This window comes from Trichomycterus rosablanca, chromosome 13, assembly GCF_030014385.1.
Source record: "Trichomycterus rosablanca isolate fTriRos1 chromosome 13, fTriRos1.hap1, whole genome shotgun sequence".
NCBI lineage: Eukaryota > Metazoa > Chordata > Actinopteri > Siluriformes > Trichomycteridae > Trichomycterus > Trichomycterus rosablanca.
The window spans coordinates 14244109-14270504 of record NC_086000.1 but is presented as its reverse complement, the minus strand read 5'-3'; the positions used below and the strand labels follow the sequence as shown (position 1 = coordinate 14270504).

Sequence of the window (26396 nt, the reverse complement as noted above, 5' to 3'; positions counted from 1 at the left end):
GCTTCAGAGAAAGCAGGTGTGACAGCCAATGCACTGACAAAAAGGATAGAGAGAAATCGCAATATTTAGGAAACCGTGCATCTAAAGCCCATCAGTGCTTATGAGTCACATAAGGAGAATGACATCTCACTCTGTGACTCTGTGCTCCCTCTGCCAGCCAAACTAGGTCTCGCAGAAAGGCACGTCTCCAAACTGAGTGCTCTGCTGAATATGTATGGCTTCAGTGTCTCACTTCTCAAAACATTTCTCCAAAGCTACGGTGTGGCAGATTTCTTTATAAATATTTAACAAATAGCACTGTTTAATCAGAAGACTAAGTGTTTCTGTGAGTCTCACTGGAATGTCTAGAACCATTTCATTTGAGACCAACCCTGAATACACAAGAATGCAGCTCTGTGAACATCCAGCACAGAAAGCCATGTAAATTCAATGCAGAGGGATTAATGAAATGTCACTATTGTTATAACTAGCATTCTAGCTACACTGTTTGCCCAAAAAAGTATGTGGACACCAAGCAATACTGCATGAGAAGGCCCGACTCACAGTGTTCCAATTTATCCCTTATATGTCCAAATGGTTTGAGGTCAGATCACAACAAACTAATCAAACCATGTATTTATGGACCTCAAAGAGAGGATCCATCCCAAATAGCACTTCAGCTCATCAGTCAGAGCTTAGTTTTCTGTTTATTTTCATTATGGCTCTTTTCTCCTGCTAAGCGTGGTATGTTTAGTTATTATCTCCCAATTGTTAGTGATGATTTTACATGTGATACAGAGGGGTCAAAAAGTATTTAGTCAGCCACTGATTGTGCAAGTTCTCCTACTTAGAAAGATGAGAGAGGTCTGTAATTTTCATCATAGGTACACTTCAACTATGAGAGACAAAATGAGAAAAAAAAATCCAGGAAATCACATTGTAGGATTTTTAAAGAATTTATTTGTAAATTATGGTGGAAAATAAGTATTTGGTCACCCACAAAGAAGCAAGATTTCTGGCTCTCACAGACCTGTAACTTCTTCTTTAAGAAGCTCTTCTGTCCTCCACTCGTTACCTGTATTAATAGCACCTGTTTGACCTCGTTATCTGTATAAAAGACACCTGTCCACAGCCTCAAACAGTCAGACTCCAAACTCAACCATGGCCAAGACCAAAGAGCTGTCGAAGGACACCAGGAAGAAAATTGTAGACCTGCACCAGACTGGGAAGAGTGAATCTACAATAGGCAAGCAGGTTGGTGTGAATAAATCAACTGTGGGAGCAATTGTAAGAAAATGGCAAGACCATTGATAATCTCCCTTGGGGTCAAGATATCATCCCGTGGGGTCAAAATGATCATGAGAACGGTGAGCAAAAATCCCAGAACTACACGAAGGGACCTGATGAATGACCTGCAGAGAGCCGGGACCAAAGTAACAAAGGCTACCATCAGTAACATACTACGCCGAGAGGGACTCAAATCCTGCAGTGCCAGACGTGTCCCCCTGCTTAAGCCAGTACATGTCCAGGCCCATCTGAAGGTTGCCAGAGAGCATATGGATGATCCAGAAGAGGATTGGGAGAATATCATGTGGTCAGATGAAACCAAAATGGAACTTTTTGGTAAAAACTCAACTCGTCGTGTTTGGAGGAAGAAGAAGAACCCAAGAACACCATACCTACTGTGAAGCATGGGGGTGGAAACATCATGCTTTGGGGCTGTTTTTCTGCAAAGGGGACAGGACGACTGATCCGTGTTCAGGGAAGAATGAACGGGGCCATGTATCGTGAGATTTTAAGCCAAAACCTCCTTCCATCAGTGAGAGCATTGAAGATGGAACGTGGCTGGGTCTTCCAGCATGACAATGATCCCAAACACACCGCTCGGGCAACGAAGGAGTGGCTCCATAAAAAGCATTTCAAGGTCCTGGTGTGGCCTAGCCAGTCTCCAGACCTCAACCCCAGAGAAAATTTGTGGAGTCCGTGTTGCCCAGCGACAGCCCCAAAACGTCACTGCTCTAGAGGAGATCTGCATGGAGGAATGGGCCAAAATACCAGCTATAGTGTGTGCAAACCTGGTGAAGACTTACAGGCAACGTTTGACCTCTGTCATTGCCAACAAAGGTTATGTTACAAAGTATTGAGTTGAACTTTTGTTATTGACCAAATACTTATTTTCCACCATAATTTACAAAAAAATTCTTTAAAAATCGTACAATGTGATTTCCTGGATTTTTTTTTCTCATTTTGTCTCTCATAGTTGAAGTGTACCTATGATGAAAATTACAGACCTCTCTCATCTTTCTAAGTAGGAGAACTTGCACAATTAGTGGCTGACTAAATACTTTTTGACCCCACTGTATATATATATATATATATATATATATATATATATATATATATATATATATATATATATATATATATATATATACAGGTCCTTCTCAAAAAATTAGCATATTGTGATAAAGTTCATTATTTTCCATAATGTAATGATAAAAATTAAACTTTCATATATTTTACATTCATTGCACACCAACTGAAATATTTCAGGTCTTTTATTGTTTTAATACTGATGATTTTGGCATACAGCTCATGAAAACCCAAAATTCCTATCTCAAAAAATTAGCATATTTCATCCGACCAATAAAAGAAAAGTGTTTTTAATACAAAAAAAGTCAACCTTCAAATAATTATGTTCAGTTATGCACTCAATACTTGGTCAGGAATCCTTTTGCAGAAATGACTGCTTCAATGCGGCGTGGCATGGAGGCAATCAGCCTGTGGCACTGCTGAGGTGTTATGGAGGCCCAGGATGCTTCGATAGCGGCCTTAAGCTCATCCAGAGTGTTGGGTCTTGTGTCTCTCAACTTTCTCTTCACAATATCCCACAGATTCTCTATGGGGTTCAGGTCAGGAGAGTTGGCAGGCCAATTGAGCACAGTAATACCATGGTCAGTAAACCATTCACCAGTGGTTTTGGCACTGTGAGCAGGTGCCAGGTCGTGCTGAAAAATGAATTCTTCATCTCCATAAAGCTTTTCAGCAGATGGAAGCATGAAGTGCTCCAAAATCTCCTGATAGCTAGCTGCATTGACCCTGCCCTTGATAAAACACAGTGGACCAACACCAGCAGCTGACATGGCACCCCAGACCATCACTGACTGTGGGTACTTGACACTGGACTTCAGGCATTTTGGCATTTCCTTCTCCCCAGTCTTCCTCCAGACTCTGGCACCTTGATTTCCGAAAACAGTACTTTGGACCACTGAGCAACAGTCCAGTGCTGCTTCTCTGTAGCCCAGGTCAGGCGCTTCTGCCGCTGTTTCTGGTTCAAAAGTGGCTTGACCTGGGGAATGCGGCACCTGTAGCCCATTTCCTGCACACGCCTGTGCACGGTGGCTCTGGATGTTTCTACTCCAGACTCAGTCCACTGCTTCCGCAGGTCCCCCAAGGTCTGGAATCGGCCCTTCTCCACAATCTTCCTCAGGGTCCGGTCACCTCTTCTCGTTGTGCAGCGTTTTCTGCCACACTTTTTCCTTCCCACAGACTTCCCACTGAGGTGCCTTGATACAGCACTCTGGGAACAGCCTATTCGTTCAGAAATTTCTTTCTGTGTCTTACCCTCTTGCTTGAGGGTGTCAATGATGGCCTTCTGGACAGCAGTCAGGTCGGCAGTCTTACCCATGATTGCAGTTTTGAGTAATGAACCAGGCTGGGAGTTTTTAAAAGCCTCAGGAATCTTTTGCAGGTGTTTAGAGTTAATTCGTTGATTCAGATGATTAGGTTAATAGCTCGTTTAGAGAACCTTTTCATGATATGCTAATTTTTTGAGATAGGAATTTTGGGTTTTCATGAGCTGTATGCCAAAATCATCAGTATTAAAACAATAAAAGACCTGAAATATTTCAGTTGGTGTGCAATGAATCTAAAATATATGAAAGTTAAATTTTTATCATTACATTATGGAAAATAATGAACTTTATCACAATATGCTAATTTTTGGAGAAGGACCTGTATATGTCTATGTGGCTAACTCAGAAATAAAAATAAACAGTCAAAGCTTTAATGTTGAACGTTTTACTAATTATTAAGAAAATAAGCATAATCCACTCACCATCACATTTGAATCTATTTTTGTAGTTTTTTCAGCAGATATACACCTAATTTCCTTTAATCCAATTTCCCAAATTAAATTAACTGCATTGATTCTAAGTCACCATCATGTCTACCTGACCTTTCCAGCAAGCTTACTTATAGGTGTACATACTGTCATCACAGAACCCTTGCTTACTGAAAGTCCCTTGGCCTTAATTATGTACCAAAATCCTTTAAACGTGCAGCTACATGTGCTGTTTAATTATACAGTACAGTCCAAAATTCAATAGAAAGCGGTTTTCCAACAATAACTTAGACCCAACCATATAAATGAAACAGCCTTAAGCTAGTTAATGATCTATTCATGTCCTCTGATGATTCATCATTAAATTTTAGATTAATTACACGTCCATACTATAAATCATAATATTTTGCTGAGCAGACAGTTAAAAAATATACTATGTGACTGAATGCTACTAGTTTGTAAATAGTAAATTGTTCGTAACTGAAATAGTAAAATATGGTGATACACAGGTGTCAGTGTTGGGACCTCGATTATGTAAACTTTAAAGCTACCATTATTAAGAATTTTCATTCTTATGTAGATGACAAGTGTTCTATATCAACCAAACCTAACAACATCCACACAAATAGCAAGAATCATGTATCTGCATGTAATGTAACTTATTGTCCTTTAGTTATTGCAATGCTCTTGTCACTGTATGCTCAGGTAGATGAATGAAAAAGCTCAAGCAGAATAAAGTTTGATCATATTGGTACTACTCTATCTCTTTAGATAGACAGACTGATCACGCTAAATCGGGAGAAAAAGGGGAGAAAATATATAAATAAATAGAAAAAAAAATGCTGTAATAATTGTGGATGCCAGAGTCTCATGCTATGCTCTGCATGTTTGACGTATCATTATTAATAATTATTTTGTTTGTTTTTTTTTTACCCTAAGGTAATGTACCTTTTCAACCACCAGAAGCTAAAGCCAATAGATTTATGGCTGTTTAACCAACAATGCTGTTTCAGCAGGACTGCAGAATGTGACTCTGCACTCACAATGTCTAAAAACTTAATATAAAACTTTATTTTTAGTTTAATTATATTTTTATAGGTTAAAACATTAGCTATAATCCATTTTATTTTTACCTTTGTAGTATCGGTCAATTTAATCTAATCCTAACTTGTCCAAATATCCTCTAGGCCACCACAGGAATATGTGTCCCTGTCGAGTCTGGTTCCTCTCAAAGTTTCTTCCTAAAAATATTTAGGGAGTTTCTGCTAGCCAGAGTTCAGAAGATTTACTAAAAAAGTGATTCATCAGACCAGGCCACCCTCTTCCATTGCTCCATGGTCCAGTTCAGATGCTCACGTGCCCATTGTTAGCGCTCGAGGATAAAATGTTCACTTTTTACGTTATATATATATATATATATATTAGGGCTGTCAAACGATTAAAATTTTTAATCGCGATTAATCTCAGAATTTCATATAGTTAATCGCGATTAATCGCATTTAAAAAAATCTGTGTAAATGTTATAGAAAACAAGGATTTTTAAGTGAAATGTTACAATTAAAATGGTGAACACATATTATGCTAAATGTACTTATGTTAAAAACTGCTGGGACAAGAGAAAACTGTAAGGGAGTTTTATTCACTCACATACTAGGCAGTAAATGTCAGATTGTAGGTTAGAATTTCTCCATCAGCAAACATTGTAGATCAGCGGTGCTTTAGGTGGGATAAGGCGTAGTTATTGTATCAGACTTGTCTGTGGTTGTATCGTGACGATGGTTTGATGGACGTTTCTACACGAAGTGAGTGTGTTTTGACCCTTTGGGGCTTCCATAGTTCATGAACTAACGTGCTTGACTCAGCTTTCCGGTATTCGGTACAGAAGAAGAAATTAATTAAGTGTAATAAAGTGTTCTGCTCCCGACAACTTGTGAATATAGCGTGTATTTATTTCTTTATTAAGCAAGTACATCACTACGACGATCGGTTACATTATGTTAACAAACCGCAAATGAAAAACGATGGCAAGTCCGACATTAAAACGTTTGTTCTACCAGTCAAGTGTCAACATGAACTAGAATTTGCGTTAATGGCACTAATTTTTTTAATCGCGTTAAATTGAGGTCGCGTTAATGCGTTATTATCGCGTTAACTTCGACAGCCCTAATATATATATACAGTGTATCACAAAAGTGAGTACACCCCTCACATTTCTGCAGATATTTAAGTATATCTTTTCATGGGACAACACTGACAAAATGACACTTTGACACAATGAAAAGTAGTCTGTGTGCAGCTTATATAACAGTGTAAATTTATTCTTCCCTCAAAATAACTCAATATACAGCCATTAATGTCTAAAGCACCGGCAACAAAAGTGAGTACACCCCTTAGTGAAAGTTCCTGAAGTGTCAATATTTTGTGTGGCCACCATTATTTCCCAGAACTGCCTTAAATCTCCTGGGCATGGAGTTTACCAGAGCTTCATAGGTTGCCACTGGAATGCTTTTCCACTCCTCCATGACGACATCACGGAGCTGGCGGATATTCGAGACTTTGCGCTCCTCCACCTTCCGCTTGAGGATGCCCCAAAGATGTTCTATTGGGTTTAGGTCTGGAGACATGCTTGGCCAGTCCATCACCTTTACCCTCAGCCTCTTCAATAAAGCAGTGGTCGTCTTAGAGGTGTGTTTGGGGTCATTATCATGCTGGAACACTGCCCTGCGACCCAGTTTCCGGAGGGATGGGATCATGCTCTGCTTCAGTATTTCACAGTACATATTGGAGTTCATGTGTCCCTCAATGAAAATGTAACTCCCCAACACCTGCTGCACTCATGCAGCCCCAGACCATGGCATTCCCACCACCATGCTTGACTGTAGGCATGACACACTTATCTTTGTACTCCTCACCTGATTGCCGCCACACATGCTTGAGACCATCTGAACCAAACAAATTAATCTTGGTCTCATCAGACCATAGGACATGGTTCCAGTAATCCATGTCCTTTGTTGACATGTCTTCAGCAAACTGTTTGCGGGCTTTCTTGTGTAGAGACTTCAGAAGAGGCTTCCTTCTGGGGTGACAGCCATGCAGACCAATTTGATGTAGTGTGCGGCGTATGGTCTGAGCACTGACAGGCTGACCCCCCACCTTTTCAATCTCTGCAGCAATGCTGACAGCACTCCTGCGCCTATCTTTCAAAGACAGCAGTTGGATGTGACGCTGAGCACGTGCACTCAGCTTCTTTGGACGACCAACGCGAGGTCTGTTCTGAGTGGGCCCTGCTCTTTTAAAACGCTGGATGATCTTGGCCACTGTGCTGCAGCTCAGTTTCAGGGTGTTGGCAATCTTCTTGTAGCCTTGGCCATCTTCATGTAGCGCAACAATTCGTCTTTTAAGATCCTCAGAGAGTTCTTTGCCATGAGGTGCCATGTTGGAACTTTCAGTGACCAGTATGAGAGAGTGTGAGAGCTGTACTACTAAATTGAACACACCTGCTCCCTATGCACACCTGAGACCTAGTAACACTAACAAATCACATGACATTTTGGAGGGAAAATGACAAGCAGTGCTCAATTTGGACATTTAGGGGTGTAGTCTCTTAGGGGTGTACTCACTTTTGTTGCCGGTGGTTTAGACATTAATGGCTGTATATTGAGTTATTTTGAGGGAAGAATAAATTTACACTGTTATATAAGCTGCACACAGACTACTTTTCATTGTGTCAAAGTGTCATTTTGTCAGTGTTGTCCCATGAAAAGATATACTTAAATATCTGCAGAAATGTGAGGGGTGTACTCACTTTTGTGATACACTGTATATATACTGGTGCTGGTCATAAAATTAGAAAATCATGAAAAAGTTGATTTATTTCAGTAATTCCATTCAAAAAGTGAAACTTGTATATTATATTCATTCATTACACACAGACTGATATATTTCAAATGTTTATTTCTTTTATGTTGATGATTATAACTGACAACTAATGAAAACCCCAAATTCAGTATCTCAGAAAATTAGAATATTGTGACAAGGTACAATATTGAACACACCTGGTGCCACACTCTAATCAGCTAATTAACTCAAAAAACCTGCAAAGGCCTTTAAATGGTCTCTAAGTCTAGTTCTGTAGGCTACACAATCATGGGGAAGACTGCTGACTTGACAGTTGTCCAAAAGACGACCTTTGACACCTTGCACAAGGAGGGCAAGACACAAAAGGTCATTGCTAAAGAGGCTGGCTGTTCACAGAGCTCTGTGTCCAAGCACATTAATAGAGAGGCGAAGGGAAGGAAAAGATGTGGTAGAAAAAAGTGTACAAGCAATAGGAATAACCGCACCCTGGAGAGGATTGTGAAACAAAACCCATTCAAAAATGTGGGGGAGATTCACAAAGAGTGGACTGCAGCTGGAGTCAGTGCTTCAAGAACCACCACGCACAGACGTATGCAAGACATGGGTTTCAGCTGTCACATTCCTTGTGTCAAGCCACTCTTGAACAAGAGACAGCGTCAGAAGCGTCTCGCCTGGGCTGAAGACAAAAAGGACTGCCGAGTGGTCCAAAGTTATGTTCTCTGATGAAAGTAAATTTTGCATTACCTTTGGAAATCAAGGTCCCAGAGTCTGGAGGAAGAGAGGAGAGGCACAGAATCCACGTTGCTTGAGGTCCAGTGTAAAGTTTCCACAGTCAGTGATGGTTTGGAGTGCCATGTCATCTCCTGGTGTTGGTCCACTGTGTTTTCTGAGGTCCAAGGTCAACGCAGTCATCTACCAGGAAGTTTTAGAGCACTTCATGCTTCCTGCTGCTGACCAACTTTATGGAGATGCAGATTTCATTTTCCAACAGGACTTGGCACCTGCACACAGTGCCAAAGCTACCAGTACCTGGTTTAAGGACCATGGTATCCCTGTTCTTAATTGGCCAGCAAACTCGCCCGACCTTAACCCCATAGAAAATCTATGGGGTATTGTGAAGAGGGAGATGCGATACGCCAGACCCAACAATTCAGAAGAGCTGAAGGCCACTATCAGAGCAACCTGGGCTCTCATAACACCTGAGCAGTGCCACAGACTGATGGACTCCATGCCATGCTGCATTGCTGCAGTAATCCAGGCAAAAGGAGCCCCAACTAAGTATTGAGTGCTGTACATGCTCATACTTTTCATGTTCATACTTTTCAGTTGGCCAACATTTCTAAAAATCCTTTTTTTGTATTGGTCTTAAGTAATATTCTAATTTTCTGAGATACTGAATTTGGGGTTTTCATTAGTTGTCAGTTATAATCATCAACATTAAAAGAAATAAACATTTGAAATATATCAGTCTGTGTGTAATGAATGAATATAATATACAAGTTTCACTTTTTGAATGGAATTACTGAAATAAATCAACTTTTTCATGATATTCTAATTTTATGACCAGCACCAGTATATATATACACATACACTATATATGTCTAAACATCAATATATTGCTATATCAGTTGGGGACAGTGTTCCCTGTTTTACAGTTGCCATTAGGAAAACAAGGCATGGCACGCAAGTGAGATTTTATTTGATATGTGACTGGTAACGTCGGACTGTATTCTGCTAACATCTTATTATCATAGATTTTTAATAGCAAAATGAATCTCCAGTTAGCCAAATTGAAGTCCATATGCTGGATTATTAAAATAATGACCTTAATACAAGTTGTGGCATTAATCTATAATTATGAGGCAAAACCTTAGCCATATATGGACCTATCATCAATTCTACTTTAATACAAATTAGAGTCTGCAACGTTGAGTGTATGTTCGGATATTTACCAAAATCTGATCATTTGCAGTTACATTATTATTTTGCACATCTAAACTGATGCTTCACCACATATGCATGGTTAATTGTTGGCCATCCATTGTCACATTAGATATGCCATTATAATACACACAGGTCAAACGTATATTTTATATCTGCTTGATGCATTTGAAGGATCTGTTTTTTTACACAGGCCTTTGGCGAGATGAAAGCTCGGTGAGAAAATTTTGCGGCGCTGCGTCTCAGTTTGTGAAGTAGCAGCACGTTCGTGCAAAGAGATAATTGTGTTTTGCAGGCTTTGCCTAAACAACCATGGAAATGAGGTAACCTCTCAGCAAAGCACATTAACACTGAGAGAAAATGTTGCATATTTTGCCTATTTTAGCTGCTGCAATATGCAATGTTTACTTTATTACCAAAAGCAATTAAAGGATTTCTTTTGTTGCATCTTCTCGCTTCTGTGGTGTAAAAGAGGAAGAGTCCTTGTCTCTGTGCTGCTGAAAGGGAGATGAAAAACAAGGCTCAGCTGCTCGCTTTTATGAGTAACAACCCTATCTATATAATACGCTGTCAAAAAATCTATGTTCTGCCATCTTGTGTGAACATATACTGTAAAAGCTTTTGTAAAGATCTCACGTATCCTTGGGAACTTGGGCTCGATCAGGGTAGCAGGATACGTGACCCTCCAAGACAGACGAGCCACGTACGCGTCTGTCCGTACACACGGAACGTAAACATACACACGTTATCAAGTCTCTGAGCGCACATGAAGGCGGCTTTTTGATTCCGTTCCAAAACAGCTGCTTCAAAATGGCCTCTCGCTTCATGCATGTGCAAGCGAGTAAGCGTGTGTGTGCGCATTTGCCTGTGTGAGTGCATGACCCTGGCGCACATGGCTCTCGTCACCATAATGGCACTCAAATGAGTACTTCACCGGCAATCATAATCAGTTGCCAAGCAACTACAGCGACCATTCTGCAACTCACGCAAAAACTACCAGTGTTGCTAAGATGACCATATAAGCTAATATCACCAATTCACGGCTAATATCTCTGTCCGTGTGAATATATAATTTACTTTAATGCAGATGTCTTTCAAAAACGAGGGCAACGTGTCGCAGCCCATTCAAGACTCGTACAATGCCTAATGGTAAAAACGACTCCTTTGTGAGGATGAATGAAAGACCTCTGTCAGCTCAGAAGCTCTGTCATTGTAGCTGGGCTCAGTGCAAAAACAATATCATTTAAACTTAGGCCAGGTATGGGTGCTCGAGATAACAGTAGTGCAGTTTGTAGTACCTGTGAATGGAAATTTTATATTTTATTAGTTATTTGCATTAAACTCATAAGTTTCTGCTTTCTTAGTTCAATTAGCAGAGGTAGAAGAGACTTTTGGAAGGTTTCTTAGGTCCAGAGATATGTTGACCTTGGCATGGGCATCTTGCTTCCGTGGGAATGCATGGGTGTCAGGATTGTGTGTGCGGGGGTGCACGCGGGGTTTTGAAAGTGGTGCATTCTTGTGGAAGTACGCCATGTTTCTAACAAACTGACTATTCTTGTAGGATGATAAACAAGTTTAGTGTGGAAGGTTGACCTTAAGCTGGGTTGCTGAGAAGAGTTAGCCTGAAGGGGCAGTAAAGGGGGGTATAAATACTGTGATAGGGCAGACGGAGTCGCCCTTTCTCTCCTGTAAAGGCATGTGTGCGTTTGCATTGAGATTGGCCCTCAGCTGAGTAATAAATTGATTATTTGCTTTTATCATTATCCCGGTTGTCTGTGTCAATCTTTAAGGGTTATTTTGAATTCCCACAACATACCAGTATGCCTTAAAACTTTGTAGAGATACATAAAGATATTGTGCATTATTAAGAGTGTTTGACTTATTATTATATTATACTTACAGTATATTATTACTGTCATGGTGTAAGAGCAACACCAAACCAATAAGGGCGCATTCACATGAGAGGCGTTTCGCACTTTGCCCACTGCGAGCCTCGGCGCAAATTGCCACGCCTGGCTTGAGTGGTCCGGTAACGCCATCTAAGGGCACCATGACACGAATATGCTTTTGTGTGAAATAACCCTCAAATCCACTCTGAAAGCATCCACATTCACTATATTGCCAAAAGTATTCGCTCGTTTGCCGTCACATGCATATGAACTTGAGTGACTTCCTATTCTTAATCCATAGGGTTTAATATGATGTCGACCCACCCTTTGCAGCTATAACAGCTTCAACTCTTCTGAGAAGGCTTTCCACAAGATTTAGGAGTGTGTTTATGGGAATTTTTGACCATTCTTCCAGAAGAGCATTTGTGAGGTCAGACACTGATGTTGGTTGAGAAGGCCTGGCTCGCAGTCTCCGCTCTAATTCATCCCAAAGGTGTTCTATCGGGTTGAGGTAAGGACTCGTTCATGTCTTTATGGACCTTGCTTTGTGCACTGGTGTGCAGTCATGTTGGAACAGGAAGGGGCCATCCCCAAACTGTTCCCACAAAGTTGGGAGCATGAAATTGTCCAAAATCTCTTGGTATGCTGAAGCATTCAGAGTTCCTTTCACTGGAACTAAGGGGCTGAGCCCAACTCCTGAAAAACAACCTCACACCATAATCCACTAAACTTTACACTTGGTACAATGCAGTCAGACAAGTACCGTTATCCTGCCAACCGCCAAACCAAGACCCGTCAATCGGATTGCCAGACGGAGAAGCGTGATTCGTCTCCACTGCACGTCCAGTGTCGGCGTGCTTTACACCACTGCACCCGACGCTTTGCATTGTGCTTGGTGATGTAAGACTTAGATGCAGCTGCTCGGCCATGGAAACCTATGGAAAGTGTTTGTAGAAGAATGCTTAGGTGCTTGGTTTTATACACCTGTGGTCATGGAAGTGATTTGAACACCTGAATTCAATGATTTGGATGGGTGAGTGAATACTTTTGGCAATATAGTGTATATATATAGGGGCCTTGTTGAGCCCAACAGTGGCTGCATATAGACAGTGGTAGCCTAGTGGGTAGAGCTTTGGGCCCCTGAGCAAGGCCCCTGAGCAAGGCCCTTAACCCTCTCTGCTCCAGGGCACCTTATGATGGCTGACCCCGCGCTCTGACCCCAGCATCCAAGCTAGCTGGGATATGCGGAAAAATAATTTACTGTACAAATAAAAGCATTCTATTCTATTCTAAGGCAGAGCTGGGATTTGAACTATCAACCTTTTAATTGATAGTCCAAGGCTCTATCCACTAGGCTACCACTGCCCCATTGTTTTATACCTGAATTTATGTAATTAATTCCAATACCAGGGGTGTCCAAACATTTTCCAGACAGGGTTGGGTTTTATTGTTTTAATATAGTCAAAAGCTGGTTACTCTTCACCATAACATTCAGTATGAAATATACAAACCCTTTTAACACTAATTTTATTAAAACTAGAAATGCCTGCCTTATACAATCCTCATACTCACTTACACAAGGCAGGAATACCTAGGACACTGCCACCCATCACCGAGCTTTAACCTCCCAACCCCTCTTCCCAAAACCAACCTCCAAGACATCAATCCTAGCCAATCTCTGATTGGCCAACCAATAGCACCACTGAGAATCAAACATGGATCTCAGCAGTGGAGGGCTAGCATAACAGACAGCTGCACCACCCAAGTGCCAAGATTCAAGATTAAATGTAGTCATTTTTCAAATACATACATTCATTAATACCATCATTACTATCATTATAAAGCTTCTGTATAATAGTATCATGCTATTGTAGGTATCATAGTACTAAATGTTGTATTGGTACTGTCCTGTGGTGGTATTGTGACACTGGACCAACAAGGTGACACAAACATAGATAATAAAAAACACTAGCAGAATCTCCAACCATTGTTCTTTTCTTCCTCCGCCATGTCTTGACCGAGCAATTCAAATGCTTAGCGCTTAGCAGGAGAAGTGCAGCTACCCCACTGATTAATAAGAACACATGCACAAGTGGTAATGCAAAAAGGTGCAAACTTGAAACAAAGGCGCCATCACTGTAATTAAACCTGATAATAACGAGCACTAATGGATTCGCAGTCTATTAGGAGGCCCCTTGATAGCACTAAGGACTTTTGGCAGTGTGAGAAAGAAGAGGGTTAAGAGAAATTTCATTTATGAAGCCACCACAGCTCATATCAGGATTTTACTGAGGAACATTGTGCCGACGCCACAAATACAAAAACAGAGCTGTAAAACAGAAATCAGTGCAATCTGGTTAAATAAAGATAAATATTATAACTAGCTATTGTATATCACTAAGTCCTATAATGACTAACTGCAAAGTTTGGCCTAAAGTTGGCCTAAAATAGAGATTATACTGGTCTATTAATGCTTAGTTTGTGCTTTTCATAAAGTATCTAAACATGGTGCCGCTCAGGTGGCGCAGTGGTAAAATACGCCAGCTCATCAGAGTTGGGGTTTCGAATACATCGTATCGAATCTCAGCTCTGCCGTTCCGACTAGGCTGGGCGGCTGTATGAACAACGATTGGCTGTTGTTCAGGGTTAGGGGTAAGAAAGTCGGATTATAGGTCCTCATAACTGGTGCGACTGCGGCCCCTGATGGCTGACCGATGGCGCCTGCACAGGGCTGAGGAATAATGCTGATGAGGGTGTGGCCCTCCGTGCACAGTGCCCATCAATTGTATGAACTCGACTTGTGCAGGTGAAAAATGCACTATCTGTACTGCTTGTGCGTACCGGAGACATTAATGGCTGTATATTGAGTTATTTTGAGGGAAGAATAAATTTACACTGTTATATAAGCTGCACACAGACTACTTTTCATTGTGTCAAAGTGTCATTTTGTCAGTGTTGTCCCATGAAAAGATATACTTAAATATCTGCAGAAATGTGAGGGGTGTACTCACTTTTGTGATACACTGTATATTAAGTATCTAAACATGTTAGGTGTAGATGGTACCAAGAGATGAAAGCCAAACTTGTCCAGGGCAGGAAACCCATTGTATGTTGCTCATTTAGACTATTTTTTATACACTGATCAGCCACAACATTAAAACCACCTCCTTGTTTCTACACTCACTGTCCATTTTATTAGCGCCACTTACCATATAAAAGCACTTTGTAGCTCTACAATTACAGACTGTAGTCCATCTGTTTCTCTGCATGCTTTTTTAGCCTGCTTTTATGTTGTTCTTCAATGGCCAGGACACCCACAGGACCACTACAGAGCAGGTATTATTTAGGTGGTGGATCATTCTCAGCACTGCAGTGAAACTGACATGGTGGTGGTGTGTTAGTGAGTGTTGTGCTGGTATGAGTGGATCAGACAGAGCAGCGCTGCTGGAGTTTTTAAATATCGTGTCCACTCACTGTCCACTCTGTTAGACACTCCTACCTAGTTGGTCCACCTTGTAGGTGTAAAGTCAGAGACGATCGCTCATCTATTGCTGCTGTTTGAGTTACTCATCTTCAAGACCTTCATTAGTGGTCACATGACGCTGCCCAAGGGGCGCTGTTGGCTGGATATATTTTTGCTTGGTGGACTATTCTTAGTCCAGCAGGGACAGTGAGTGTTTAAAAACTCCAGCAGCACTGCTGTGTCTTATCCACTCATACCAGCACAACACACACTAACACACCACCACCATGTCAGTGCTGAGAATGATCCACCACACAAATAATGCCTGCTCTGTAGTGGTCCTGGGAGAGTCCTGACCATTGAAGAACAGCATGAAAGGGGGCTAAAAAAGCATGCAGAGAAACAGATGGACTACTGTTGGTAATTGTAGAACTACAAAGTGCTTCTATGTGGTAAGTGGAGCTGATAAAATGGACAGTGAGTGTAGAAACAAGGAGGTGGTTTTAATGTTATGGCTGATCGGTGTATGTAGGAGACAAGTACAAAGAAAAGCACTGCAAGAATAAAAACACAAATAATAAAACCTACTAAAGCTTAAAGGCAAGAGTGCTAGGAAGAACAGTGACCAAGGACAACATACTAGCTGCTATGATGGACACTCGCTCATCAAAACTGAACAGTTTGACATTAGAAAATATTGTCTGATCAAATCTGACTTGATTCCTGCTGAAACATGTAGATCATGGGGCCAGAATTTAGTGTAAAGCAGCATGAATATATTCACCTAACTTGCTTTGTGTCAACAGTTTAGACTGCTTGTGGGGTAATAGTATAGGAAATGTTTTTTTTGTTTGTTTCCAAAAACTTGTTGAATCTACAAGGAATTAGTGCTGTTTTATGAGCACAACGGTCCAACTCAGTATTAGTATGGAGTTTTTAATAAAGTGGCCAATAGCTATAATATTAAAAACAGTAATCACATAACTAAGAAAATTTGTGTAAAAAAAAAAGTGGCCCAAACACTAAGCCTTGAGGGACACCAGTGGACAGTATGCATGAAGCAGATCTGGATACTCTATCACTTGGTAGGACCACCTCTGCAGATTTAAAAACAAAACAGCTTGCCTCTTTTTATGCTAAGCACATAACTAGCAAAAGGTGTTGTTTCAATCACACTCCTTGTCTCATACAAGTGACAGATACTTGAGCATCTGATATGTGAAATGATGACTGTATGTTACTGTGTTAATGTTTGGCTTTCTCTGTCTTTAAACACCTATTACATATTTAAACACTTAATATGTTTAGCCTGTAACTAGTTATTCCAAAGCTTTGAGGTGTGTTTTACACAACTATATTGCTGCAGGATGAATTCTTGTCCACAACGATCCAGACCAAAGGCTATAGCATTGTAAACTTTTGATACACCGTGGTATTGATTTCTTTTTTGTTTTTCTTATTACTTTAACCCTGCTGTTCCTGTAATAATTCTCAAAATTGCAATCATCTACTTGCCCTTTAAAATCACTTCTATGTATCTCTGTATCTGTGCAGAGGCTGCTGCTCTCTCACTGAACAAACCATTCTGGTCTTCTGATGCTGTGGTCACTTTCGGCTTGCCTAATCAGGGGTTTTAATATAAATGATCACGCTAGCACACCAGAGCTGACATTTCAAACTCGTCCTTTCAAATCTCAGCTCTGCCATCCGGCAGGCTGGGCGCCTACACGAACAACGATTGGCTGTTGTTCATACAGGGTGGGAGCCAGACGGGACCTCATAACTGAAGCAATTACGAGCTCTGCTGGCTGGCTGGCAAGGAATAATGCATTGATCAGGGTGTGGCTCTCCGTACACAAAGCTGATCTACATATGAACTCACCCCATGCAGGTGAAAAGATGCAGTCGGCTACTGCACACGTGTCGGAGCAGAACCTCTTTGTTTTGAAGAACTATCTGACATTAATTTCATTCTGATGCCCTGTCACAAACGCTGATTAGTATGAAATATTCTGAAAGGTTGAAAGCTTGAAGCATAAACATATTTATTTTTGATTAAATAATGACTATTTATGTACTTTAATTAGAATTTATGAAAACAAGTTTCTGTTAAGTCAAATCTTAAATAAATTATTATGCTAATTCGAACACATCGTATCGAAATCTCAGATCTGGGCGGCTACAACGTTTGACTGCTGTTCATCCAGGAGGGAGCTGGTTGGGACCTCATAACTGATGCAATTATAACCTCCACTGGCTGGTTGATGGCGTCTGCATAAATTAGAGAAATACTGCGGTCAGGGTGTGGCTCTCCGTACAAAAAGCCGATCCGCATATGAACTCGCCTCATGCAGGTGAAAAGATGCAGTCGACTACTGCACACGTTTCGGAGGGGGCGTGTGTCAGTACATTAGCAATTGATATGTTAGCCATTCTCTACATTATGACCCATCATGACTTGAGGAAACATGGCAAACACCTTAATGACCCAGGGCAAGGTTCAAAATCAGGTAACTGAGACCCTGGAAGAGTGCGGCATCGCATCACCTGCTGTACCCCAAAGAGTGGCTTAGCACTCATGACCAGGTATTTGACCTGCTTATACACCGATCAGCCATAGCATTAAAACCACCTAATTGTTTCTACACTCACTGTCCATTTTATCAGCTCCACTTATCATATAGAAGCATTTTGTAGTTCTACAATTACTGACTGTAGTCCATCTGTTTCTCTACATACTTTTTTTTTTAAATAGCTTTCACCCTGTTCTTCAATGGTCAGGACCCCCACAGGACCACCACAAAGTAGGTATTATTTGTGTGGTGAATCATTCTCAGCACTGCAGTGACACTGACATGGTGGTGGTGTGTTACTGTGTGTTGTGCTGGTATGAGTGGATAAGACATAGCAATGCTAATGGAGTTTTTAAACACCTCACTGTCACTGCTGGACTGAGAATAGCCCACACACCAAAAATATCTAGCCAACAGCGCCCCATGGGCAGCGTCCTGTGACCAATGATGGAGGTCTAGAAGATGACCAACTCAAACAGCAGCAATAGATGAGCCATCGTCTCTGACTTTACATCTACAAGGTGGACCAACTAGGTAGGAGTGTCTAATAGAGTGGACAGTGAGTGGACTCTGTATTTAAATTCATACCATACCACTCATAGCAGCACAACACACACTAACACACCACCACCATGTCAGTGTCACTGCAGTGCTGAGAATGATCCAACACCCAAATAATACCTGCTCTGTGGTGGTCCTGTGGGGGTTCTGTGGGGTCCTGACCATTGACGAACAGGGTGAAAGCAGGCAAAAAAAGTATGTAGAGAAACAGATGGACTACAGTCAGTAATTGTAGAAATACAAAGTGCCTCTATATGGTAAGTGGCGCTGATAAAATGGACAGTGAGTGTAGAAACAATGAGGTGGTTTTAATGTTATGACTGATCAGTGTAATTCCTATCTTTAAGAACCTCCACCAGACTGTAACATTATTCTTTTGATTTTTTTCAGTTTCCTCTGAGGTTGCCACAGTACTCGGGCTTTCTGTAGCTCCAGACTCAAAAAGCTCTGACTCACTTTAACTAACCGCCTACTCAGGTCTCGCATTGTGCCCCGCTGAAGTAGCATCTCTTTGAGCTACAGCTAACAGAGACACACTTACATGGATGCATTTAAAATTCTGAAAACTGTTATTCATTGTCTCGGATCTATCGATGTGCTCGGTGCAGCCGCATGTATCTACCTAATGTGACACTGGGGGATGGGGCATATGAAGAGTTCAATGGCTAACTGTATGTTCACGCACTGTTATCACCTATCAGCTTTTCTGCTCTACACTGTGATACATGTATCATTACAGTGGAGCTGAAGACAGGTGTAATTCAATGTGTGGGCAGAGAGAGTTACTACAATATACCCAGAGATTTCTCACATCTATCTGGCTGTGCTCAGAACACATATACAAAACAATATTTGTGCCCTTCTTCTGTAACACAGACATCCACAGAAGGCCGTCTAACTTGCTACATCTAGCAAAGAGAAATAAATGAATGCACTCATACATACCATGTTAAAACAGTGACAATGAAACACCATTTTCAGTATCTGTCTGCACACCAATGTCACCATCATTTTCTTACACGTATAAAAACATGTGAGTGTTTAAAGTGATAAGAGCTCAGAGCTTTTACACCAGAGACCCTGCACATCTGAGAAGTGTCTACAAGGTGCTAAAGTAGTTAGGGTTAAATCTGTTGTTCTTAGCCCTTCTCTTTTTTCTTTTCTTTATATCAAACACTTCCGTCTTTTTTTCACAAATACGAGCTGACAAGCTCAGAACTTAAAAAAGGTGTTTCTAGTTCAGCCTTGTATGATTATGCTTATTAAAATGCTGCGTCGCAATCTAACACCTATACTTCTAAAGACAGAGCATAAACAGAGTGAAACTGTTAAAAACTTAAGCAAAACAATAACAAATAAGTGTATTGTAGAAGATCTGGTGCATAATGATTTTATTGCCAACACCTGCTGCTTCCCTGTCGAGATCTGACAAATGTCAACCAAATTAATAGCATTTTAACAGCACATCACAGTACAGCTGATTCAGAGCAAATAAACTGTGCTAACAATACTGACATTTATAAATGGGTGCTTTATGTAATAGCTTTATTGTATATGCACATAGGGGTGGCACAGTGGCTTGATGGGTAGCACTGTCGCCTCACAGCAACAAGGTCATGGGTTTGATCCCCAGGCGGGGCGGTCCGGGTCCTTTCTGTGTGGAGTTTGCATGTTCTCCCTGTGTCTGCATGGGTTTCCTCCCACAGTCCAAAAACATGCAGTCAGGTTAATTGCCCTATAGGTGAGTGTATGTGTGTGTACACTGATCAACCATAACATTAAAACCACCTCCTTGTTTCTACACTCACTGCCCATTTTATCAGCTCCACTTACCATATAGAAGCACTTTGTATTTCTACAATACTATACCGTTTTTACAATGTAATCTAGAGTCTTATCTTACCGTTTTAACAGAGCCATGCAGTATTGTTCTACCAGGGAAATCAAAAGCCATACTGTACTATTGTGAACAGTGAATTTAAAAGTAATAGTGAACTGTTCTAACAAGAAATTCTACAGCCATACTGTACTGTTTTAACCACAGAATCTAGATCCATATTGTACTGTTTTAGTCATACTATACTGTGTTATTATACTGTTTTTACAATGTAATCTAGAGCCTTACCTTACTGTTTTAACAGTGGAACCTGGAACCATACAGTATTGTTTTACCAGGTAAATCTAAAGTCATACTGTAGTATTCTAACAGCGGGCGGCACTGTGGCTTAGTGGGTAGCACTGTCCCCTCACAGAAAGAAGGTCCTGGTTTCGATCCCCAGGTGGGGGCGGTCAGGGTCCTTTCTGTGCAGAGTTTGCATGTTCTCCCCATGTCCGCGTGGGTTTCCTCCGGTGCTCCGGTTTCCTCCCACAGCCCAAAAACATGCCACCAGGCTAACTGGAAACACTGAATTGTCCTATAGATACCTAGCCACTAGATGCACAAACCAGTGCATTGTAGTGCCAGTCCCAAGCCCGGATAAAATAGGGAGAGTTGTGTCAGGAAGGGCATCCGGCATAAAAATTGTGCCAAATCAATGCAGATCATGATCCACCGAGAGCCGACCAACGGGACAAAGGCAGAGGAAGAAGAAGAAGAAGTAGTATTCTAACAGTGAAATTTAAAGTCATAGTGAACTGTTCTAACAAGGGATTCTACTGCCATACTTTACAACATGGTTCTGTGTTTCTCTGGTAAAACAGTACAGTTTGAATAATGAAAACTAAAGCCATAGTATTAATTTGATGTCATTAAAAAGATTGGATATAAAAATACTAGGTGGTCTAGGGAACACTTTTCTCACTGCTTGACTGATGTCATTGGTGTGGTTTCTGGCTTTTTCATATGAATAGTTTTAAGGACAAACACTGGAACCATTTGTCAGATAAAAACCACCTTAGTGATTAATTATAACATACTTCATATTGTTTTCTTTCATAAAGGTATTTACAATGTATGATAAAATGTGCAGTTACCAAACATAAATCTGTAAATAAATATTTTACTGTTTAATGTTAGGCTGCATTCTCTTGTGAAGTCACATGATTAAATGTGCACCCTCTTTAACTAAAGCAGAGCTTCTGCAGGAAATGGGTTTGTTTGTTTGTTTTATTAGGATTTTAATGTCATGTTTTACACTTTGGTTACATTCATGACAGGAACGGTAGTTACTCATTACACAAGGTTCATCAGTTCACAAGGTTATATAAACACAGTCTTGGACAATTTAGTATCTCCAATTCACCTAACTTGCATGTCTTTGGACTGTGGGAGAAAACCGGAGTAAACCCACGCAGACACGGGGAGAACATGCAAACATAACCTGGACCGCCCCACCTGGGGATCAAACCCAGGACTTCTTGCTGTGAGGCGGCAGTGCTACCCACTTAGCCACCGTGCTACTCACTTAGCCACCGTGCTGCCCCATCACCATAGGCTGATTGTCACATTGGTAATGTAGGAATTTCCCAAATACAGGAGGTATACTATACAACAGATTGCATAATATAACAGCACATGAAAATGTAGCTTAAGTTTGAAGTGCTAAACCACATTACAGACACAGCTGTACAGGTGGGTTGTATATCATGTTAAATAAGCCAAAAGGTTTTAGCATTGCAAGTGTATCTAACAAAATTATGTAATCAAAATGTATATTCAGTTTTCACACATTAGAACATTTTTACTGAAATTGCGTCATTTGATGAGAATAAAATTATATAACAGTCAATGGCAACCAAAATAATTAACCCATTGAGGCCTGGATTCAAAATCACAATGAAATTCTAAGTAAAAAAAAAACACTGGCTGATCCATTTAGCATGAATTTCATCATGGCAACTCATAATGTGACTCAGTAGTGTGTATGAATGACTCAGTAGTAGAAGGTACCGCCTCATGCTACCAGTAGTGACAAAGACTACACAACTAGCACAACTAGAGAAGTATCATTCAGGGATAATGAAAGCGTAATTGACTGTGGTCAGCACATGCAAAACCATTCCCTTTGTGAGGGTTGTCTTTCTGCTACATCTCTACCTAAAGCAGGTGAATTTGCATATTGTAATGATGAAATTTGCCCTTAATAATTTTAGCAGTGTAGTAACTTCTGTCAAACACGAACAGTAATTATAAAGTAGAAGCTCACTGACAGGAACAGATGCCACTTTACAGGATAGAAAAAACTACCATAAAATTAGGGAAGCACCAACATGACCCAGTCTTGACAAAAAAACTGTACACAAGGAGATTAACACTGCAGCACAGTGAGAATGAAACCCATTGCTAATGCAAAAAGATATATAACTTGGTGTAAAGAGCACAAAAGCTGTACCCCTGAGCAGTGGAAAAAATGGTCCTATGGTGGATAGAGTTGCACAGACTGCAGAACAGATCATCATAGACCATCATAGAACTGGAAGGTATGGTGTGGCCCACCTTCTTATTAAACTTTACATTATAAACCTCTCCCCCACTGTTGCTTTGCCTCTCATTGTAAAGTGTCATAAGACACTTTGATTCATTGAAATTGATTCATTTTTATAGTTATTATATCATTGTATGACAATATAATCTGACAATACCCATAAGTCAAAATAATTCACATTCACTCACTCACTGTCTTAACCGCTTATCCAATTAGGGTCGCTGGAGCCTATCCCAGCTTTTAATGGGCGCAAGGCATACAGTAACAACCTGGACGGGGCGCCAGTCCATCGCAGGGCAGACACACATACACACACACACCCATTCACCTATAGGGCAATTCAGTGTCTCCAATTAACCTGACTGCATGTCTTAAGCACACACAGCGACTTCAGACTCGACTCGGACTCATTTCAAATGACTCAGACTCGACTCATGACTAACAAAAATGACTTGTGGACAGTCAGCAACATTAGTTACGTGTGTGTGACAATTATATATATATATATATATGATCCGACATCATTCTGATTGTGTCATTTTCTGCTCTCTAATAACGCTTTAGCCATCTTAACCCCCAACGCACGCAATGGGTAAATGTTCCAGCTTCCGGCAAAGTAATGAAGAGTCGCTCCCTACTTAAAATGGTGGAATACCCTATGTAGTGCACTTCACAGTAACAGATAATGTGAATGGAACACGCCTACAGAATTGGCGCTAATGATTGTAAGAACCGCTTTCTGAACCAGTAAGACCTTCTGATTGTAATTGTTAGTAAGAAATGCTGTTGTATGCATGTATTTAGTTTGCAGCATCACACAGATGATTGTCAATGAAACGGTTGATTGGCATTCTAATAAGTTAGTGTTTTACTTCACAACCGGGAAAAGTTTGGAGGTTTTAATTATAAGCACATTTACAAAATAACAGATTATATTCCTAATCGGACACACGCTTCTAAATTTAATAGCATCTGGAACAACATAAGCTAAGCACTGGTTATGGATATTTTGCTATGTTTGGGATTTTGGCCGCTGTGCAGTAATTTGCAATGAAAACATAATGTCAGTTTAAGCTTTTAACTGGTACCTAAAAGAGTAAAGGCATGAAGTAAAACGGCAAAATACAGTCGCTAATCTGTTGTTGTTTTTTATCTGAACTTACAGATTATTTGTTTATTTCTATGCTACACTTGCAATATATGTTTTGTGTTTATTATATTGACTCATGACTTGACTCAGACTCCAGCCTAAAGACTCGTGACTTGACTCGGACTCTAGCCTAAAGACTCGTGACTTGATTCGGACTCCAGCCTAAAGACTCGGACTCGTATTTTGTGACTTGTGAACATCTCTTGTGAGTCCTACTATTACACTATTTAAAAAGATCCCAAACTCGCAAAAAATGCCCACCCAAATAATTCAAATACCCATCCTAGAAGTTGCAACTAATAAAAACATCCTAGTAGTTGCAACTAATAAAAAGTATTATGAAGTACAATAAAGAATCAATAAAGATTATACAAAAAGTCCTGTCATTGTCTGTGTTTGGTATGTTTTCCCACTTTGCCAAGTATTTCTAAAACATACAGAAGGTGGCTTGGCTCTAAAATGCTGTTGGTGTGTGAGTGAGTGAGTGAGTGAATACATAAGTGTATGGTGCCCTGCAATGGATTTGCGCCCTCTACAGGGTATACTCTTGCCATGCACTAAATGTTTCCAGACCCACCAAGACCTGGATAATAAATCGATAATCTATGATTAATAATTACAATGCTCCACTATCTTTTTCAAAACGTATTCTGAATATGTTACATATTTTATACATTTTATCAAACTACTGTACCGATTATATTAAAACTGTGTATTCTGTGTTCAGTAAAAGTGGATTTTTAATTAATCTATTTCATAATTCTTTCCAATGTCTTTGTTTTTATGTCGTGTTGTCGATATTGGATCTTAATATAAACTTCTACACTCTTAAAAAGTTTACACTTGGTGTCTATACACTCTAAACTACCTTCTGACGTTTACTTTAAGAGCTATTATGTCATAACATCACAGGAGTATGATCGTCATAGAGATAAGCGTTAGGTACCTTCTGATCGACGATGGAACATGCCATCTCGCGAACCTGCGCCAGGCTGAAGTCTCCGGAGTCCAGCAGCACCGGTTCGCGGCTCAGGCCGATCTGAATGTGGAAGGAGACAAAGCCGGGGCCGGAGCTGGAGCTAGCCAGGGGGCTTGGAGCCCGGATCACCGGAGGTACACTCATCAGGAATCCGTTCAGTATAAAACAGCTAAACGGTGGTGGTGGCTGGATCAGTCTGATTTCTCAGGGTGTTCAATGTGCTTTCTATTTTTAACAAGCTCTCCGCTGCTGCCTGAACGAGAAGCAAAACTTCCCTCGATCACTCCGAATTCCCGCCCGTGTCATGAAGCCAACGATAAATAATAAAGGAAATATACTAATAAAGCTGACTGCATTAAAAAAAATGAAGTTATTTGGCGGATGAGAGCTGATGATGATGATGATGATGGAGCTGTAGCGTCAGATAGGCTTAATGTTGGGCTCTGATAGACACCGCCTCCCGCCTGTTCCACTCAGTCGCTACATTAATGACTTCAAATCACTGCATTTATGTACATCATCAGTCAGTTAAAGTCATTTCTCATCACGTTTTGCGTTTTGGGGGGTTTTGAAATTCGCAAATAAGGGCTTGTATGCAAGATGAAGAAAAAGTTTGTGAACCGTTAGGAAGTATAGTGCTGTGAAAAAGTAATGCACCCTTCATATTGCCTCAATTACTTTATATTAGTCATGCTGAATGATTTCAGATTATTAAAATGCATTTTGCACTTTGAAAATTAAAGTAAAACAATTTCTAAAACATAATTTAATATCTGTAAAGGACAGTAAAGCGATTGCTCCTTAATTACTGCAACTGATCACTTTCTACAGTATATACAGTGATACCTTGAAACTCAACTTCAATTGGTTCTGGGAGTGGGGTTGAGTTTTAAAGGCGTGGAGTTTCAAGGTATTTTTTTTCCATAAGGATGTTCGGGAAACCTGTTAATGCGTTCCATGGTCCTGCGAAACTGCATATATTTTAGACTAGTGTAAAATAATGGGGTTGTTTTCCACACTTATACACTAAAATAACACAAATATAATATAAAAACACTAAAACACAAGTTTTATTAGGATTTTAACGTCATGTTTTACACTTTTGGTTACATTCATGTCAGAAACGGTAGTTACTCATTACCCAAGGTCCATTACTTCACAAGTTTAATGTCAAACACAGTCATTGGAGATACAAGCCATTTATTTGTATCTCCAATTCACCTCACTTGCATGTCTTTGCACTGTGGGAGGAAACCGGAGCACCCGGAGTAAACCCACACAGACACAGAGAGAACACGCAAACTCCACACAGAAAGGACCCGGACCGCCCCACCTGGGGATCGAACCCAGGACCTTCTTGCTGTTAGGCGACAGTGCTACCCAGTTAGCCACCGTGCCGCCCGAAATACAAGTTAAAAATCAATAAAAATACAATAGAACCTGCTCTTTACCTTTA

At 40.5% G+C, this 26396-nt stretch overlaps 1 protein-coding gene across 1 annotated transcript in view; it reads right to left on the bottom strand.

Annotated features, from left to right (window-relative positions):
• The window catches only part of prkd1 (protein kinase D1), a 111692-nt gene extending 86608 nt beyond the window's left edge, over positions 1-25084 (bottom strand). The window contains exon 1 of the mRNA XM_063006890.1: positions 24908-25084. Coding sequence (XP_062862960.1) covers positions 24908-25084 — 177 coding nt within the window. The remainder of the gene's footprint in view (positions 1-24907) is intronic.
• Between the last annotated feature and the right edge of the window lie 1312 nt (positions 25085-26396).